We start from the raw sequence: 21,927 nt of genomic DNA on the forward strand, positions 1-21,927 counted from the left end.
ACTGACTGGCACTGTACACAGCAGTTTAGAGGATAACAAGAAGCTTTGTCTTCATGTAGACTAAGAATTTCTGTATAGTTTTACCTGTTAAGGACATTTCCTCTACATACTTATCTGAAGTACAATTCGTAATTCTTTGACCTTCTTTGCCACATAATTTTCAGAATCTGTGTAACTGGGTTGAAGAAACCTGGAAATCAAAAATGTTCACCTCACCTACAGTTCAGAGGACAGAGTCTCAAAGTCTCCCTCAGTAATGATGCAATGGCTCCCATGAGCAATTCTAAATTTTTAGAAAGTTTTTCTTTCATACTTCTGTGAGTTTCATTTTGGCACCTATTTTGTAGTTCATGTAAATCTTTCTTCCATTTGTACAATCTGTGATCTGATTTTACAAAACTAAACCGGATTTGGACACTGTTCAACTTCAAGTGTTTTCTCACTCTTTCATTTAATCAAAAAATTTACAGCCTTATTCTTTTTTTTCTGGACTTCAATTAGCATAACAGTCATTATTTGAAACACAATCTAAGGATTTGTCGGAGTTATTTCCTATGTCTTCTAATGTTTCCACAATTTGTAGTGAAATGTCACACCATTCAAAAGAATGTCCAAGAAATTAACTAATAAATAACACAAATGTAGGTCTTCAGGAGAAGTTGGTGATTTCTTCTGCATGCCACATTCTTCATATTTCATCTTTGCAAGGTTGAAACATTAATAGGATTCCACATTACTATGAAACTCTGGAACCTGCATGAAGATGTATGTGTATATGAAGAAAACACAAAGAAAATAAATCAGATTTGTCTCCATGACTTAGTGATAACACTAATTATTACGTATATTTAATGAGTTGCAAATTCATGCAAATGGTAATAACAGTAAGCAATGGTGTCAGAGGAACCATCAATGGAAATTGAAATTTGCTTTAGAAATTGCAGTGGCACTGGGCCATAGTATCTGTTTGACAATGGGCCACCAATCAAGGCTATGCATCTGCCGTGTTTAGCATGCACTACCTGCTACAGATCTGATAGAGCTGCACATTTCTCAAGCCACCTGGTGAGCTGTGAATTTGACACTTGTCAGTACCTATAAAAAGTGCTTTCAATGTATCTTAGCAGTTTGATATAGTGTTTCTTTTGGTGTATTCCTTTTTTTATAAAAAAAATCACACAGGTTTCGACATGTTGGATTGGACCCTTCCCTTGCGAGAAGGGAAAAGGGAGAGTAACCATAGACCTAGAATGAAGAAAAGGGGAGACCGGAGGAGGAAAGAGAGAGAAGGGGAGTTGAGAGGAAGCACTGGAATGAAGTGTGACCAGAACAAATTTACACATAATAAAATTTAAAATAGTGTAAACCAAATAAAATTACATGCATCCTCCTCACTGCTTCCTTCTTTCTCTCTCAATAATTCTTCGATGGTGTCCTTGTTGGGTCACAATCCCACTCATTAATATACCTGTTTGGTGTAATTACACTACTGGCCATTAAAATTGCTACACCACAAAGATGACATGCCACAGACGTGAAATTTAACCGACAGGAAGAAGATGCTGTGATATGCAAATGATTAGCTTTTCAGAGCATTCACACAAGGTTGGCGCCCATGGCGATACCTGCAACGTGCTGATATGAGGAAAGTTTCCAACCGATTTCTCATACACAAACAGCAGTTGACCAGCGTTGCCTGGTGAAACATTGTTGTGATGCCTCGTGTAAGGAGGAGAAATGCATACCATCATGTTTCCGACTTTGATAAAGGTCAAATTGTAGCCTATCGTGATTGCGGTTTATTGTATTGCGACATTGCTGCTCACGTTGGTCGAGATCCAATGCCTGTTAGCAAAATATGGAATCGGTGGGTTCAGGAGCGTAATACGGAACGCCGTGCTGGATCCCAACGGCCTCGTATCACTAGCAGTCAAGATGACAGGCATCTTATCCGCATGGCTGTAATGGATCATGCAGCCATGTCTCGATCCCTGAGTCAACAGATGGGGACGTTTGCAAAACAACAACCATCTGCATGAACAGTTCGACGATGTTTGCAGCAGCATGGACTATCAACTCAGAGACCATGGCTGTGGTTACCCTTGATGCTGCATCACAGACAGGAGCGCCTGCGATGGTGTACTCAACGACAAACCTGGGTGCACGAATGGCAAAACATCAGTTTTTTGGATGAATCCAGGTCCTGTTTAGAGCATCATAATGGTCGCATCCGTGTTTGGCAACATCGCAGTGAACGCACAATTGGAAGTGTGTATTCGTCATCGCCATATTGGCGTATCACCCGGCGTGATGGTATAGGGTACCATTGGTTACACGTCTCGATCACCTCTTGTTCGCATTGACGGCACTTTGTACGTTACATTTCAGATGTGTTACAACCCGTGGCACTACCCTTCATTCAATCCCCGCGAAACTCTACATTTCAGCAGGATAATGCACGACCGCATGTTGCAGGTCCTGTACGGGCCTTTCTGGATACAGAAAATGTTCAACTGCTGACCTGGCCAGCACATTCTCCAGATCTCTCACCAATTGAAAACGTCTGGTCAATGGTGACCTAGCAACTGGCTCGTCACAATATGCCAGTCACTACTCTTGATGAACTGTGGTCTCGTGTTGAAGCTGCATGGGCAGCTGTACCTGTACATGCCATCCAAGCTCTGTTTGACTCAATGCCCAGGCGTATCAAGACCATTATTACAACCAGAGGTGGTTGTTCTGGGTACTGATTTCTCAGGATCTATTTACCCAAATTGCGTGAAAATGTAATCACATGTCAGTTCTAGTATAATATATTTGTCAAATGAATACCCATTTATCATCTGCAATTCTTCTTGGTGTAGCAATTTTAATGGCCAGTAGTGTATTTATGCTTCCTTTATTCTGCTACCAGCTTTAAAACCCTTTTGATACATTTTTCCTGTACCCCTTCTGGTGATTTCTCTCACATTTTCTTCCTTGATTTATGAAGCAAGTATCTCCCCTTTATTACTCAACAGCTTTTTAGTTTGCCTAACTAGATCTTCTTTTTTCATAACATTTTTTCTTATTCTTTCTTTCCTCATCTGCCATCTGCCTCTTTGTATCTGTACATAAAGTTGTTTCTTGTCCATTTTTGTTGGCACCAGTCTGGACCTCCACTGAAGCCACCTTCTGTCTTTATGTTCCTGTCTTAGTGATGATGCTTGTTCTCTACCCAATCCTTGAACCTACCATATTTAGCTTGAGAAATAAGTATTTGAAAAGGCAGCTTAATAGTTATGAGGATGGACACTATTTTTAGGTGCTGTCACTATCTGATTGCCAACTGCCCAAATGCACTCTCCAGACCCATCAGGGATTTTAAAACAGTTAGGTTATGGTTCTTAATAGTTTTCTCCACATAATGAGTATTTTATGATATTTTGGGATTGCAACAGCATGATGTCGACATCTTACCACGATATAAATAACTATAGCTCCAGTTGAGGTGCAGTAAGAACACAGTCCAGGTAAACAATGTTGGACAGTTTTATTAAGAAATAAACTCACCAATCCAAAAATCATGTCATGCCAGTGTGCATGCACCGATAAATCTTTAAGCTTCTAAGATGGCGCAGCAGTTGAGTCATGTGCTCGACCGTGCATGCACTGCCTCCGTGTAAGCATAAGGCAGTAGTAATCAGTGAGACATTTATGTTTCAAGTGAACATTGTACTTAAACATGCATAAATGTAAAGATGGGACATATTGGGAGGTAGGGGCAATTTTATTTGGCTGCGCCCATGGCCATACAGTGTGTGAAGTTGCTGGATTTGTCAGTGTTTCATGGCAGACTTTCAACATGTCTGCAAGCAGTAATGTAACACCTATGGCCATGAAACATAACATCAGCATTGTGGTTGGAGACACATTTCATGGCTTGTGAATCAAAATTGCTTCCAAACCCAACACAAATTACTGCAGGCAGTGAATGAAGCACCATTTCAACCTGTTAGCAAGAATACATTGCGATAGGAACTGCATGCAATGAACATTTGGAGTTGGTCACCTTACAAGATGCCATCGCTCACTCAGGTACATAAAGATGACAACAGAAAAGTTCATCAGGATGGAAGAATATTTGGCTGATTTGACCTGCAAAATCACTTTACTCAAACCCGATAGAAAATCTGTTGGACTTGTTGGAACAGCAGGTAAAATGCCAGCATCAGCATCCCTGTAGTTATGTGGAATTGCAAAATCAGATCCTCAGCAAGTGGCTTAATCTGGATGCAACATACCTAACACAACCTTGTGGACTAACTTCCTAACCAAATCCAAATGGTTATCGAGGTCAGGGGAGGAATTACATGGTATTAAATGATGCTTGTAATTATTTCATCAGGTTGGTTAATCTTTTCTCTGGTGAGTGTACATAAACATAAAAATTCCCCTTTGGAAAAAAAGTTAGTCATAGCAACTGTTTGTAAAGGCTTGTAATGTACAATCAATTTACACAAGTCTGAACATGGGTTGACAGAATAAGTAAAGTCTGAGATTAACTTGACAGCAGAACAATATAATGTGAGGTGAGATGACAGTCAATACTGAATGTTCTTGCAATCCATGAGGTAGGTGTAATGTATTGGTGATGGTGATGACAGACATTCATGGCTCCCTCAGTCAGCAGTGGCTGACACACGGCATAACATAGCAGGTCGCAAAATTTCCAACAAAACTTTAAAGAACTGTAGGTGCAGTCAGCACCTGGCTCAGAGACTTGACAGAAGTCTGCTAGGAGTGGCTCTGTGCTGGCCCAAATACCCAGGCAGTGCAGCAATATTAGAGGAACTATTTGCGATGACATTGGTCATGGAAACAAACAGGACCCCGGGGCCAGTGACCTCTAGGGGCATTTGCACTGGGTCTGCTGGGCTTGATCAAGACTCTGGTGCTGCTAATGCAACCCTTTCTAGGTTAGGTTGCTTGCATAACACAGGTGTGAGAGGAGCTGTAGGTGAACAACCTGTAGACAGCAGATATTTTGGTTAATAGCCATCTTCGGGTGAGTTTTACACTGGACATTGCTGGTGCATGCCACTATTGTATTTACGAGAATCTAATGCACCATTGAATGTAATGCGCAAGCCAATTTTAAAAATTAAATTAATAGAAAAAACTAATTTTGGCACATCACTGGCAGGATATTTTTGTATTGCTGAAATTTATTTTACAATGCTAACTTTATTTCAAACAATAGTGATTGTAAACATGTACTATAAAAAACAACAATAATTTATTTTTCAAGTTACTCATTACAGTAACAAGTGACATTTTCATTATTAAAAAAGAATACCTAACTAGATTACCTACATGACATACAAAGAAACATACTGTAAATTACAGGCATTACTCATCATTATTGACTAATGTCATCATTACTGGAATCCTGGGAAAAGTCTATATCAGAAATAAATTCATTTCCTCCTTCCCCGCCATCCTCAGTGTCATTCCAGAGCACATCATCTTCACTGCCATCCAGTGTATTAGAAATACAGCATTTCTTGAGTGATTTTACAATCATTGGTGCTTTGATGCATTTCCAGGCACTGTAATGTAGGGTGCAGCACGTTTAATTTTTCCTGTCCGAATTGTTTCACGATTTGGTTCACAAAACCATATTTCGTACTGTTCCTGAATGTAACCCTTGAAAGGCTTATTTATACGAACATCCAGTGTTTGTAATACAGAAGTCATTCCTCCAGGAATAATAACAAGGTCACTGGATAGGCTATGGATCTTCTTTTTTACGTCATCAGTGAGATGACCACAAAATGCATCAAGATCCCACCAGAATGGAATTCCCACACATTATGGAGCCAGTCCAACATCAAAGTCTGTCATCCATCCCTTCTCTTGATTCCAAACAATGATGTCATCAGGGAATAGCTTTTCATTTTTTGGAGTCCTGGGGCTTGTTTTTCACTTGAAGATTAAAAATGGGGGAAGTTTATTCCCATCTGCTGTGATTGCCAGCATTACCATTACGTGATTGCCAGCATTACCATTATGTGCCGTTTTTCACACCCAGATGTTTTGATGGTAACTTCTTTTGTACTCGTCTCATCAACTGTGTAATTACGTGGCATATCAAACCAAACTGGAGTCTCATTCATGTTGCCTATTTGGTCCACTGAAAAATTCTTCTCTTTCTGAAGTGTGATAAAATACCAGTGAAATTCCTGAAGTTTCTTCTCAAAATCCTGTGGAAGCTTTTGGCATATTGTTGTACGGCATTGCAGATATAAGCCCGCCCATTTCATAAAGCGAGCAACCCATTCCCAGCTAGCCTTATACTCCTGTTTCGGTATATTAAGAGCTGCAGCCACCTCTTTTGCTTGTTTTTATTATGGTGTCACTGGTCACAGGTTGCCCATTCTTCCTCCCTTCTCAGATGAAGTCCAGAACATTTACTTCAATGCCATGTCGTCTGCCTTTGCAAGGCCCAGTGAATTTCTTTCTAGTAGCAGTAGTTGCAAATAATCCCAATTTCTGTTTTTTCCATAAGCAAACATTACTCTCAGCTACCTTGAACTCTCTTCCTGTCCTTCTTTTACCATATTTTTCAGCATAAAGAATTACTTTACACTTGACTGTAGCTTTATACAATATTCTTTTCCGCTTGTCTTCCATTTCGTGACTACCTAATGCAAACATAGTGTGAAGTACTAGAGTAAGTCAACAATAATGAAATGACATTAAGAAGTAAAACAGTGCATTGTAATGTATGGGACTGTACCTAAATTTCAATGAGAAAATAAAAATCAAAACAAAAAAAAGACACATTCTATTTGAACCAACGACTAAAGAAAATCTCCTCTCATGGTAGTAATGGATTTTGTTCTGACGCCTGTGAACAGAATTCAGAACTGGAAATATATACCAGCTCTTTTAACTTGATAACCTCTTACCCGATTTATGATTTACTTTTTTTAATTCACAGATACCTTACATATATTTCCTTGCTAGAGTTTAATAAATGTTTTGATACTTCAGATCACCTAGGGTAAGAAATACCACTGAATGATTCAAGTTTGTACTTGAATCTAATGCGACACCAAATCTTATTCGCACCCCAATTCTGAGTACTTCGTATGGTAAAAAAAAAAGTGTGCACTAGATTTGCGTGAATATGGTATGTTCATATTTAAAATCAGCACAATGGTGCATGTACCTAGGTTACCACTATATGATAGTTCTGTCAAGAACAAATGTTGTTCCATCTCCAGATGCGTAGGCACATGCATAACATACTGCATGCACACCCAGTGTTGAATTTAAAGCCATAGAGCTCAAATTCAGTGGTCAAAAGAATAAAATTGACATTACATCAGATGTAACATTTTGTCTTTTTGAAGGCTTAAAGAAATCACTCAGTCTCATATTATGTCTAAAGCCAGCATTATGACTAATAATGTCTTCTGTCAAACATGTTTTCACAGACTCCTTTGTAACTGACTCCTTTACAATAGGATCCCAGGAGGATCCTGTTGTTGCCGAGATATTTGTGGCAGAATAATCTGAATAATCCATATAATGTATTGTGAAGATGCTGTGTTCAGCTGTTACTGATTTACTGGAATGTCAAAGGCGAGTGTAGCAATCATGCCACAATTTTACACCTCAAGTGTTCACATCCATGATTAGCACAAAAGGGATATATGAAAAAATTTCATTGTTTAGCATCATATTGTATGTTGTAACAGAGTTTACTCTCTCAGCTATATGGATATGACTGGTTGCACAGGCAGTTACAAAGGTAAATTTATATTTCCAACAGAAGTGCAAATAATACTTTTATCAGTGACTAGTTTCAACCTTTTCATTTATGCTCAAATCATTACCTATTTTATAAGATACAATGTTATTAATAAAACATGAAATAGAACATTTTCAAACATTTTGAGTGTACAGATTACAGCAGTGCAATGAATCTTTTGAGACATCCCTGCATTTGTAAAGTTTCACTGTACATAATACATTTTGTTTTTGCATCAGATCAATATAAAAAGTGTTACTTGACTGTATTACAGCTGTCTGAATACTAGTCACTAACTTGAATATGACTAACCTCATTGCAGAGTAAGATATGATGTCCCACCAGGAGACATCCAGTATCACATGTTGTCTTTAGGAATTTGGTTTGGGTAAGTCAGCAATATGGCACAGTATGGTTGTAATGGAATTCACTCGGTCATGGATAACATCACTGATAAGAAGTCATTTTGGTCTACTGGGCACATACATCAGTGGCTTCGTTTTGGAGTCTTTGTTGTTTGAAAAGTATACTCATACTGGGTAGTTATCATTAGTTTGAATATCAGTAGCCCTTCTCACTCCCTGATTCCTGTGTGAGTGATGAACATGATAGGAGTTCGACAGTAAAGACTGAGCTTATTAAAAAGCATGGCTTGCTCTGTCTCATTGTCATTAACCTAATGCAAATGCTGGTGTAGGTTCAGCAAGCAAGCTGATCATTAAAATTCCCAATGAGGAACAATGGTCACTGTATATCCTTAATAAACATTCTTCTGATCAAATGAGTCATGTGATGGAAGATATACACTGAGGTGACAAAAGTCACGGGATACCTCCTAATATTGTGTCAAAACTCCTTTTGCCTAGAGTGGTGCAGCAACTCAATGTGGCATGGATTCAAAAAATTTTTGGATGTCCTCTGCAGAAATACTGAGCCACGCTGCCTCTGTAGCTATCAATAATTGTGAAAGAGTTGCCAGTGGAGGATTTTGTGCATAGACTGCCCTCTTGATTACATCCCATAAATGTTGGGTGATCTGCGTGACCAAATCATTTGCTCGAATTGTCCAGAATGTTCTTCAAACAAGTTGCAAACAACTGTGATCTGGTGACATGCCAGACTGACAACCATAAAAATTCCAGTGTTCTTCAGGAATAAGGAGCCTATGTAATTGCGTAGGGCCAGACTCAGTCAACATAAAAGTTTACTAGATATGGTACCGTGTCATAATGTATAAAACTACTGCTGCTGGAGAAAAACCAATGTTATACATTATGACGTGGTACCATATCCAGAAAATTTTTATGTCGAAGGAGCCCATGAATAGCCAAACATAATCATTTCCAGTCAATGATTGGTTCAGTTGAAACAGAGGACCCAGCCTGTTCCACTTAAACACAGCCCCCACCATTATGGAGCTACCACCATCTTGCACAGTGCCTTGTTGCCATCTTGGGTCCATGGCTTCATGGGGAATGCATCACACACGGACCCTACCATCAGCTCTTGTGACCTGAAATTGGGACTTATCTGACCAGGCCGTGGTTTTCCAGTTGTCTAGGGTCCAAACAATAAGGTCAAGAGCCCAGGAGAGGCACTGCAGGTGACGTCGTGCTTTAGCAAAGGCACTTGTATTGGATGTGTGCTGCCATAGCCCATTAACACCAAATTTCACTGCACTGCTCTATAGGATCCATTCGTCACAAGTCCCACATTGATTTATGCTGTTATTTCACATAGTGCTGTTCGTTTGCTAGCACTGGCAACACTAAGTAAATGCCACTGCTCTTGGCTGTTAAGTGAAGGCCGTCACTCACTGCATAGTCTGTGATGAGAGGTAATGCCTGAAATTTGGTTTTCTCTGTACACTCTTGACACCACAGATCTCAGAATACTGAATACCCTAATGATTTCCAAAATGGAATGTCCCACGTGTCTAGCTCCAACTACCATTTTGCATTCAAAGTCTGTTAATTCTCACTGTGTAGTCATATTCCAACAATGCACTGTCCTTTTATACCTTGTGTGCATTATACAACTTCCATATGTATATGTGGCTATTGCTATCACATGACTTTTTTCACCTCAGTGTGTTGTGTAACAACACTGATTTCCTGTGTTGACCCATTCATTCACTTTTCAGATATTTTCCAACCTTATGGTTCTCTTAGTTTTCTTTATGTCCAACTGAAGGTTTTTCCTTGTTGAATTTAAACTACTCTTAAAACAACACTTAATTTGAAAAAAAAGGTTACAATTTGAATGAAATGGAAGTGGAATTTTTCCTGTGCTGGACTGGTGTTCTTTCCTCTTTCCATAACTGTGATTGTTATGCCAGTAACGATGTGGTTCTTTCACATGAGCAATTACATTTTAGTACCACTGGCATTAATGAAGCACTGGCTGAACAATACTGGGCAAAATAATGATTTTATATATCTGCTTTGTAAAGGTTTCTGGAATAAACACAATACACAAGACAGTAACAGTGTAACTAAATCAATGCTAAGAAACAAGTAATGTGTCCTTTCTAAACCCGAACATCAAATATTTTCATGCTGAGTGAGCACAATTACTTCCAATAATATCATTTTCACTGTTGAGTCTTTTTTATAATGTGAATTCATTATGAATGATGATACAGGGCTTAGTATGTATGAAGTTTTGTTTCAGATGAGAGGGTAATTTAATAGAAGTACATTACAAGTTAAGGCAATATCTTTTTGAAAAAGGTGTAGAAAATACAAAATTTTGAAACAAGTGAACATCAGAGTGTTCTGGTACACATTCATGAAAGTTATCAGCTGTCACATCAACATATGGAGCAACTGTCAGTTCTGCTTTGACTACAGTTATATATGGATAGTTCATAATATTTATGGAATTTTGATACTATCGCACAGGGGGTCAGGGGGTTCTGTTCTCTGTGTAATACTCTCAAAACACAATGTCACATCACAAATCAGAAATGTGCATTAACTTACCTCTCATGGTATCTTCCATGAGCAACAATGATATTGCATGCCTCACATTGCGTGGTAACATGTCAGCAGCTCGTGACAAAGCTGCACGACATATTTCAAGTCTGAACATGGGACAAACTGGTTCACTGCTGCTGGTAGGTCTTAGTTGTTGAGCAAGCAGCATTTCAACCACTATGCAGCCCAGAACCTATGAAACACAGCACAAATACTTTCTTCATTGCCTACAAAAGACAGAAAATAAATTATAAATCTAAGAAGCACATCCCTTCTCTTATTTTAAAACTTTCCTACTCAGTACCGATATTACAAGTCTGCCAGCAGTCTCTGCATTAGGACTCCAACATCTCATTGGCCAGTATAGCTGGTTAATCCTTTATGGAAATTCCTGATGGCTGCACTAGTCATGAACATAAAATAGCTATCAGTGATGTATATGAATGTCTTCACTTTCTGATGCCGCATATTACAGAACATTGTTCAAAACAGAACTGTTACTACAGCAAAGTTAAATTAATATATTAAAATCTCAAGAAACAAACAGAATAAAATATCTATCCTTTTAATCTAGAAGAATGAAACATTGTTAAACACTGTTATAGGTCTAACACCCTTTCAACAGACTTCTCCAGCCTTATGTCATACTAAAACTACCGCAGTTTAATTTTCACCTAGAGGAACTTTACAAGGCAAGGAAGACCGCAACCGGCATCCTTAAAACAAAACACATAATGCAGCAGTCTAATTATGCAGAAGTGACGAAATTAGCTTCTAACAGATCAAGGTTCATCATGAAGAACACATATTAATTTAATAAACAAATACGATGGAAGGAGGGAGGAAGGGGAAGGGCACGAGGGGAACAGAGGAATGGAGGGTAGAGGACAAAGGAATGGATGGAGGAGAAGGACAAAGAACTGGAGACTGGGAGGGGTCAGAGGGAGGGAAGGTGAGAGGGAGGGAAGGAAGGGAGGAGGGAGGGAGGGAGGGAGGGAGGGAGGGCGGGAGGGACGGAGGGGGTTATAGGGATGGAGGGAGGAAAGGAGGGGGTTATAGGGAGGGAGGGAGGGAGGGAGGGAGGGAAGGAAGGGAGGGGGTTATAGGGAGAGGGTCAGATTGGGGGGGAGGGAGGGAGGGAGGGATGGAGGGGACGAGAGGGAGAAAAGGAGGGAGGGAGGGATGGAGGGGATGGGAGGGAGAAAGGAGGAAGAGAGGGATGGAGGGGATGAGAGGGAGATAGGAGGAAGAGGGGGATGGAGGGGATGAGAGGGAGAATAGGAGGAAGAGAGGGATGGAGGGAATGAGAGGGAGAAAAGGAGGAAGAGAGGGATGGAGGGGATGAGAGAGAGAAAAGGAGGGAGAGGTGGAGGAACAGAGAGAGGAAGGGAGGGGATTATAGGGCGAAAAGGAGGAACAGGGTGAGAGAGAAAGGGAGGAGAAGAGATGTAGGGGAGTAAAGAGATGTAGGAGAGGAGAAGAGATAGAGAGAGAGAGATAGATAGATAGATAGAGAGAGAGAGGGGGGGAGGGAGAGGGGGAGGGAGAGGGAGGGAGGAAGGGAGGGGATTACAGGGAGAAGAGATGTAGGGGAGGAGAAGAGATGTAGGGGAGGAGAAGAGATGTAGGGGAGGAGAAGAGATGTAGGGAATGAGAGAGAGGGAAGGGGAATAGGAGGTGGTAGGGAGGGGAAGAGATGGATGAAGAGAAGGGGAAGAGACAGAGGAACTTAGGAGGAAGAGAAGGGGGAGGGAAGGGGAGAGAAGAAGGGAGGGAGGGGAAAGGATGTGGAGGTAGGGAGGGGCTAGGAGGGTGAGAGGGGTAAACAGATGGAGGTAGGGAGGGACAAGGAAGGGAAGGGTGGGTGAGGCAGTGAGTGAGTGAAGCAGTGAGTGAGTGAAGCAGTGAGTGAGTGAAGCAGTGAGTGAGTGAAGCAGTGAGTGAGGGAAGCAGTGAGTGAGGGAAGCAGTGAGTGAGGGAAGCAGTGAGTGAGTGAAGCAGTGAGTGAGTGAAGCAGTGAGTGAGTGAGAGAAATCGAAGACAATCAGAGAGGAATGGGCAGAGGGGAACAAGGGAAGAAGGAGGAAAGAGGGAGGGAGGGGGAGATGAGAGAGAGGGAGGGAGGGAGGGAGGGGGAGATGAGAGAGAGGGAGGGAGGGATGGAGGGGAAGATGATAGGAAGGGGGAGGGAGAGCGAGATGAGTGGAAGGGGGAGGGATGGAGGGGAGGAGGAGGGAGGGAGGGAGGGATGGAAGGAGAGGGGGAGGGAGGGAGGGATGGAAGGAGAGAGGGATGGAGGGAGAGAGGGAGGGAGGGAGGGAGGAAGGGATGGAAGGAGGAAGGGATGGAGGGAGGAAGGGATGGAGGGAGTAAGGGATGGAGGGAGTAAGGGATGGAGGGAGTAAGGGATGGAGGGAGTAAGGGCTGGAGGGAGTAAGGGATGGAGGGAGTAAGGGATGGAGGGAGGGGGACGGAGGGAGGGATGGGGACGGAGGGAGGGATGGGGACGGAGGGAGGGATGTGGAAGAGGGAGGGAGGGAGGGATGGGGAAAAGGGAGGGATGGGGAGAGGGAAGGAGGGGTGGTGACAGGGAAAGGGCGGGAGGAAGGGAGGGAGGGATTGGGACAGCGGGAGGGAGGGAGGGATGGGGACAGAGGGAGGGAGGGAGGGATGGGGACAGAGGGAGGGAGGGAGGGAGGGAGGGAGGGAGGGAGGGAGGGATGGGGACAGAGAGAGGGAGGGATGGGGACAGAGAGAGGGAGGGATGGGGACAGAGAGAGGGAGGGATGGGGATGGAGGGAGGGATGGGGATGGAGGGAGGGAGGGAGGATGGGATGGGGACAGAGGGCAAGCGGGAAGGTGGGATGGAGATAGAGGGAGGGAGGGAGGGAGGGAGGGAGGGAAGGAGGGGGGAGGGGGGCATGAGAGTGAGGGCATAACGATGGGGAGGGGGAATGAGGGAGGAGCAAAAGGGAGGGGACCAGGGAAGGATAGGGACGGGGTGATATGGAAGGTGGCAGTCATGGAGTGAGGGGAAAATGGAGGGAGGGAGGGAGGAGGAGGCGATGGGAGGGGAGGTGGAGGGAGGGGAGGCCAGGAGGAGGCGGAGGGGAGGTGGAGGGAGGGGAGGCCAGGAGGAGGCGGAGGGAGGGGAGGTCAGAGGAGGCAGAGTGAGGGGAGGCCAGAGGAGGTAGAGGGAGAGGAGGTCAGAGGTGGCAGAGTGAGGGGAGGCCAGAGGAGGTAGAGGGAGAGGAGGTCAGAGGAGGCAGAGGGAGAGGAGGCCAGGAGGAGGCAGAGGGAGAGGAGGCCAGGAGGAGGCAGAGGGAGAGGAGCAAGGGGGAGGCAGAGGGAGGGGGAGGCGGTGGGAAGGGGAGGTGGTGGTGAGAGGGGGAGGCGCTGGGATGATCATGGCGAGGGAGGGAGGGTGGGTGGGAGGGAGGGATGGGTAGATGGAGGGGAGGTGGAGAGGGAGGGGAGGTGGAGAGGGAGGTGAGGTGGAGAGGGAGGGAGAGTGGGAGAGGGAGGAGGAGTGGGTGAGGGAGGGGGAGTGGGTGAGGGAGGGGGTGTGGGTGAGGGAGGAGGAGTGGGTGAGGGACGATGAGTGGAGGGGGACGGGGAGTGGAGAGGGAGGGGGAGTGGAGAGGGAGGGGGAGTGGAGAGGGAGGGGGAGTGGAGAGGGAGGGGGAGTGGAGAGGGAGGGGGAGTGGAGAGGGAGGGGGAGTGGAGAGGGAGGGGGAGTGGAGAGGGAGGGGGAGTGGAGAGGGAGGGGGAGTGGAGAGGGAGGGGGAGTGGAGAGGGAGGGGGAGTGGAGAGGGAGGGGGAGTGGAGAGGGAGGGGGAGTGGAGAGGGAGGGGGAGTGGAGAGGGAGGGGGAGTGGAGAGGGAGGGGGAGTGGAGAGGGAATGGGAGTGGTGGTGGAGAGGGAGAGGGAGGGGGAGAGGGAGGGGAGGTGGAGAGGGAGGGGAGGTGGAGAGGGAGGGTGAGGTGGAGAGGGAGGGTGAGGTGGAGAGGGAGGGTGAGGTGGAGAGGGAGGGTGAGGTGGAGAGGGAGGGTGAGGTGGAGAGGGAGGGTGAGGTGGAGAGGGAGGGTGAGGTGGAGAGGGAGGGTGAGGTGGAGAGGGAGGGTGAGGTGGAGAGGGAGGGTGAGGTGGAGAGGGAGGGTGAGGTGGAGAGGGAGGGTGAGGTGGAGAGGGAGGCAAGGTGGAGAGGGAGGCAAGGTGGAGAGGGAGGCAAGGTGGAGAGGGAGGCAAGGTGGAGAGGGAGGCAAGGTGGAGAGGGAGGCAAGGTGGAGAGGGAGGCAAGGTGGAGAGGGAGGCAAGGTGGAGAGGGAGGGGGAGGGGGAGGGGGAGGGGGAGAGGAAGGGGAGTAGGAGAAGGCAGGGGAGGGGGAGGTGGAGTAGGAGAAGGCAGGGGAGGGGGAGGTGGAGAGTGAGGGGGAGGTGGAGAGTGAGGGGGAGGTGGAGAGTGAGGGGGAGGTGGAGAGTGAGGGGGAGGTGGAGAGTGAGGGGGAGGTGGAGTGGGAGGGAGGGGTGGAGGAGATGGAGGTCTGGAGGAGACGGAAAGGGAGGGGTGGGCGAGATGGAAAGAGAAGGGTGGGGGAGATGGAAAGGGAGGAGTGGGGGAGATGGAAATGGAGGGGTGGGGGTGAGGGAAAGGGAGGGGTGGGGGTGAGGGAAAGGGAGTGGTGGGGGTGAGGGAAAGGGAGGGCTGGGGGTGAGGGAAAGGGAGGGGTGGGGGTGAGGGAATGGGAGAGGTGGGGGTGAGGGAATGGGAGAGGTGGGGGTGAGGGAATGGGAGGGGTGGGGGTGAGGGAATGGGAGGGGTGGGGGTGAGGGAAAGGGAGGGGTGCGGGTGAGGGAATGGGAGGGGTGCGGGTGAGGGAAAAGGAGGGGTGGGGGAAAGGGAGGGATGGGGTGGGGGAAAGGGAGGGATGGGGTGGGGGAAAGGGAGGGATGGGGTGGGGGAAAGGGAGGGATGGGGTGGGGGAAAGGGAGGGATGGGGTGGGGGAAAGGGAGGGATGGGGGTGAGGGAAAGGGAGGGGTAGAGGAGAGAGAAAGGGTGGAGAGGGGAGGGGAAAATGGAGGGAGGGAGGGAGGGGGAAAGCGAGGGATGGAGGGGAGGGGGAAAGCGAGGGATGGAGGGGAGGGGGAAAGGCAGGGACGGAGGGGAGGGGGAAAGGGAGGGACGGAGGGGAGGGGGAAAGGGAGGGAGGGAGTGAGGGGAGAGGAAATGGGAGGGTCGGAGGGGAGGGAGAAGGTCTGGAGGGGAGGGGGGAAGCGAGGGTGGGGAGGGGGGAAAGGGAGTGGGGAGTGGAGGGGATAGGGAAAGGGGAAAGGGAGTGGGGAGTGGAGGGGATAGGGAAGGAGGTAGGGGAGGGGGAGAGGGAAGGGAGGGGAGGGTGAGAGGGTGGGTGGGGAGGGGGAGAGGGAGGGCATAATGATGGGGGAGGGGGAATGAGGGAGGAGGAAATAGAGATGGGGGGAGAGACAGGGAGAGGCAAGTAGAAGGAGAGTGGGGGGCAAAGGTGAGGGTGAGGGTGAGGGTGAGGGTGAGGGTGAGGGGAAGTGGGAGAGGGATAAAGGATCATTTCTACAGGAGTATGAATCTGCCTCAACAAACAGAGCCACACAAGTTTGGAAGGTAGGAGACGAGGTACTGACGGAAGTAAAGCTGTGAGGACGAGTTGTGAGTCGTGCTTGGGTAGCTCAGTTGGTAGAGCACTTGCCCGCGAAAGTCAAAGGACCCGAGTTCGAGTCTCGGTCCGGCACACAGTTTTAATCTGCCAGGAAGTTTCAGAACCACACATAATACAACAGAATATATCTGCAACTGACACAGAGAATTTCCTGACAAATATAAAAAGTAAAATAATTATTTTGTAATATTTCAATCTACGTCTGAAATAACCTATATATTTTGCAAACTGAAGGTACTTCCCTTCTACCTGCCAAGTGTTTTAAGACTTCCACTAGCTTGAATTAAAGGAGGGCATTGAAATGATTCAGAGGCATGCTGCTAGTTTTTTTTGGTAGTGTCAATCAACATAGGAGTATTATGGAAATGCTCTGTAAATTCTCCCCTGCAGAGAAGACTACATTCTGTTCTAGAAATACTATCGAGAAATTTTAGAGGACTGGCATTTGTTTTTTTTCCCCTTGTTCCATTTTCAAGTGGAACAGGACAGTGAATGACTAGCAATGGTACAAGGTACCCTCCACCATGCATCATAGGGTGGCTCGTAGGGTATGTATGTAGATGTAGAAGAATGGCTGTTAAAATGGCTGTGTGTGCACTGCAGTTAATATAACCTTCTATTCATGGTGCCTCCAGCAATATGTTTGGGAGGCTGCAGTACATTCCTAAATTCCTCAATTAAGATCTGTTCTTGGAACTTTACAAGCAGGTTTTCATGTGTTAGTTAATGTTTATCTTCAAGGATCTGCCAATTCTGGTTTTTCAGCATTTCTGCAATACTATCCCATGAGACACACAAAATGTGATGATTTCTGCTGCCCTTCTTTGTATATGCTCAATATCCACTGTTAGTCCTACCTGGTATGGGCTCTGTAAACTTGAGAAATATTCTAAAATGAGTCACAAAGGTGTATTATAAGTGACTGCCTCTGTAGACTTACACCATTTGTGCAGTAACATATAAGTGAACTGAAGTCTGCCTCTTGCTGAGCCTACTTGATCATACCATCTCGTATCCTCAGAAAGTCGCAACAATCAAACAGATTGACAAATCCCTACAAGCTGCAGAAATGAGATTCTGCAACTAGAAAGGAGTAGGTAAGGAAAAGGAGAAAATGCTGGAGTAAACCCATCATTGAAAGCAAAAGTGACAAGGGCCCATGTGAGATAATTTGGTCACATCAAGAGAATGGGCAAGGGAAAGATGGAAAAATAATAGCTAGATAAAAATATGATTGATAAGAGACTGGAACGGAAGCCAAGAGAGAGCTGACTGCAGCAAGTGAAGGTGGATACAGGACAACAGTAGTCAGCTGGGATACTGTCTTGAGAGAAGACTGGTACATGGAAGACACAAATGGGGAGCACTTGTAAGCCACACCCTGGCAACTGGAGCTGTAAACCAATGACAATGACAAATTTTTGCACCCCAGTACTTGTTTGAGTTGACCAATTTCAACTGTGACACTGTCATTGTAGTCACAGGATACTACTTTTTTTCTATTCTTTTTAACTGTACAGTTTTACATTTCTGCACATTTAAAGCAGGTAGCCAGTCTTTGTACCATTTTGAAATATTTGTGTAGTTTTTTTTTTTTTACGTAGTACTTCATTACAGATAACTGTGTCATCTGCACAAATACTGAGCACTCCGTCATCAGGCCACAAGTGGCCCATCGAGGCCATCTGGCCGCCGTGTCATCCTCGGCTGAGGATGCGGATAGGAGGGGTGTGTGGTCAGCACATTGCTCTCCCGGTCATTATGATGGTTTTCCTTGACCAGACACAAATACTGAGGTCACTGTTAATACTCTCTGTCAGATTTTTAATACACAAAATGAGAGTAAGAGTCCCAACACACTTTCCTTGGGTGTGCATTAAGTTTCTCCTATTTTTATCAATGAGTCTCCATGAAAAATCTTCTCCCTTACCAGCAATCCTCAATCCAATCTCAAATTTCATTTCGTACTCTATATGATAATTATTTTCTTAATCAGCATTGGTGTGGTTCTGTATCAAATGATTTTTAGAGGTCAAGAGATGTCATTTCCAGCTGACTGCCTTGATCAACAATTTTCAAGATATCTTGTGAGAGAAGTGCAAGATGGGTTTCATGCGACTAACATTTTCAGAATTCATGCTAGCTGATATGAAAGAGGCCATCCTGTTTCATATACCCCATTAGTTGAGCTCAGAAAATGTTCTAAGATTGAAGAAGAGATGAATGTCAATAATCTTGAATAGTAGTTTCATAAATCACTTATTTTATCCTTCCTGTAAATGAGTGCAAGGTCCGCTTTCTTCCAACCCCTGGAAACAACTTTTTGTTCAAGGTATCTATGGTTATTATCCGAAGAGAGAGTCTAACTCAGTTTCATAATCTGCATACAGAATCTGGCACGAATTTAACTGCCCCCTGTGGTCTTTCACAATTTCAGCTGTTTCTTAATACCAATGATAGTGAATGGAATTCAGTACTTTTGCTCTTGCTTTGCTACCCTCAATTTCAGCTCGTGTCATCTCTGAGTATCACAACACTAACTTTGGTGTCATTAACCACTTTAAGATGTGACCATATTTCTTTGGATATTATGAGAGGTTTTCCATAAGGCTTAGCCACGGCAGTCATTGAATTCTTCACACATTATTGTTTTGACACTCCTCTGCTGTCATTGATTCTTCATAAGATCCTTTACAGAGACAGTACATCATACAGGACCGTTACAGCCATGAAGTTTGATTTAATTATTTTGAATTCTCCACTCTTTCACCTACATTTACATCTATGTAAGTACACCACGAGGCATCATTACATGCATGGCAGTTGGGTACCCTGTACCAAAACCAGCCATTTCCTTTCCTGTTCCACTAACAAATAAAGCGAGGGAAAAAATGACTATCTATATGGCTCCATATGAGTCCTAATTTCTTTTATCTTTGTGATCCTTATGTGAAATGTATGTCGGTGGCAGATTGGTCATTCTGCAGACAGATTCAAATGCCAGTTCTATAAATTTCTCAGTAGTGTTCCTTGAAAAGAACTTTGCCTTCCCTTAAGCAGTTCCCCTTTGAGTTCCTGAAGTATCTCTGTAATACTTATGTGCTGTTCAGACCTATTGGTAATAAATCTAGCAGCCTGCCTCTGAATTGCTTTGATGTCTCCCTTTAATCTGACCTGGTGCAGACCGCAAACACTCTAGCAATACTCAAGAATATGCTGCACTAGTGTCCCTATATGCAGTCTCCTTTGCAGGTGACCCACACTTCCCTAAAATTCTCCCGATAAACCAAAATTCACTGTTCGCCTTCTCTACCACAATCCTCACATGCTCGTTCCAGTTCATATTGCTTAGCAATGTTTCACTCATATTTTTAAATGATATGACTGTGTCAGGCAGGACACTACTAATGCTTTAGCCAAACATTATGGATTTGGTTTTCCTGCTCAAGTGCATTAACTTATAGTTTTCTACATTTAGAGCTAGCTGCCATTCATCACAACAACCAGTAATTTTAACTAAGACATCTTGTATCCTCCTACAGTCACTCAAGTCTAACATCTTCCTGCACACCACAGCATCATCAGCGAACAATGGCAGACTATAGTCCACCGTGCTGCCAGATCATTTGTGTATATAGAAAATAATAGCAGCCCTATCACACTTCCCTCGGACACTCTTGGAGATATCCTTGTCTATTGTGAACACTCGCCATTGAAGGCAACATATTGGTTTCTATTACTTAAGAAGTCTTCATGCCACTCATATTGTTGATTTGTGGACAGAAGCTTTTCTACCTCAAGGAAATTTATTGTACTCAAGCTCAGGATGTATTCAAGAATTCTGCAGCAAACCGATGTTAAGGATATTGGTCAGTAATTTTGCAAGTCTGTTCTTTTACCCTTCTTATACACAGGAGTCACCTGCACTTTTTTCCAGTCACTTGGGACTTTGCACTGGGCAAAAGATTGGAATAAATGCAAACTAATTAAGAGACCAATGCCACAGAGTACTCTTTGTAAAACTGAGCTGGGGTTCTATCTGGACCTGGGGATTATGGTGGGTTTTTACCATCCTTAATCCACTTACTACACACGTACTTCTCCAGAGCATGATTTACAGTCTGTTTAAACTTTGCCCATAAGTCCTCTATGTCCATCATACTGAAACTAAATGATTTAAATTCTTTGTTTTAAGTAAGATGCTAATGATTGCTTACCTACTTTTTCTAGCAGAAACGCACTCCTAGTCTTCTTGATTGATATATTAACTTTCGAAATCATAGTCGCTAGGGTGACATCATGGTTACTAATCTCCATCTCCATACTGATGTGATTGATAAGCTCCAACCTGTCTGTAGCTACAAGCTCTAAGATATTCCGATTGCATGTAGAGGGGGGGGGGGCTGTTCAACTAGTTGCTCAAGACAGTTTTTGGAAAAGACGGTCTGTCTGTGCCTCCTACAATGAATCCACATACCCAGTAAGTTAAAAGTGCCACTACATAGTGTCAGAACAGAATAGGGTGGCCACTAAAAACATCAATGAACTTGGTTTCACCTAGATCTGTTATACATGACCAGATAACTTCACTATCACACTCAATTTCATCCTCAATAGACAGAATATTTTTTTCAACTGCAAGGAACACTACCTCTCCTACAGTGTCTAATCTGTCTTCCCAATATACATTCCTTGACTTACTAAATATCTCAGAGCTTTCTACTTTGGGTTTCAACCACCTCTTGGTCCCAAGAATAATTTGAGCTTGAGAACTTTTCTGGAGGACAGTAAATTTAGGCACTTTGTTCCGAGTATTTCAACAGTTTACTGATAAAATTTTGACAGTTGAAGTGTCTTTATTCTTTCCGTAAATCAAAGGCAGACTGCAAGCAATCTATCTATTCCTAATGACTGTTTCAGAAGGAACCTTTGGTCATCATAAAGTAAATGTTTCCACAGAAAAAAAATACAATCTGCTGTATCAAAACAGACATTTTCCATTACTACATTAATTGCTTGAAATTATCTGTCTCTTTCATTATCAATTCTTTTATTTGTATTCACTATATACAGCTTTCTTTGTGTGGTTCAAGACTTTTGTTTAACTTTCATTTTGTTATTTTATAGTAATTTTTGTTTTTGTATAATTTTAGCCCTTTAATTCCCATGGCCAACTGATCCCTTCAATCCATACTAACACTACAAATGCGAAGACAATTCTGTCTGTTATGTATGACTAAATTGCTGAACCGATTTTGATAAAATTTGGTATGGAGATAGCCTGAATGCTGAGGAAAAACAGGGAATACTTTAGAATGTTGTAGTATGATATATTTATTGATTTGAAGAATTAAATGCTAAATATGGAACAATATTTATTCTTTGAAAAAGAAACTTATTCTTTGACTTTTGTACATTATCATGTTCATGTAAATTCCTTTACTGTTTGATATTT

General features: G+C 44.1%; 1 protein-coding gene across 1 annotated transcript in view; it reads right to left on the reverse strand.

Annotated features, from left to right (window-relative positions):
* LOC126095516 (WD repeat-containing protein 81) overlaps positions 1–21,927 on the reverse strand; it is a 308,162-nt gene that overhangs the window by 183,224 nt on the left and 103,011 nt on the right. The window contains exon 11 of the mRNA XM_049910301.1: positions 10,786–10,972. Within this exon, the coding sequence (XP_049766258.1) occupies positions 10,786–10,972 (187 nt within the window). The remainder of the gene's footprint in view (positions 1–10,785; positions 10,973–21,927) is intronic.

Source organism: Schistocerca cancellata, chromosome 8 (assembly GCF_023864275.1).
Source record: "Schistocerca cancellata isolate TAMUIC-IGC-003103 chromosome 8, iqSchCanc2.1, whole genome shotgun sequence".
Taxonomy (NCBI): Eukaryota; Metazoa; Arthropoda; class Insecta; order Orthoptera; family Acrididae; genus Schistocerca; species Schistocerca cancellata.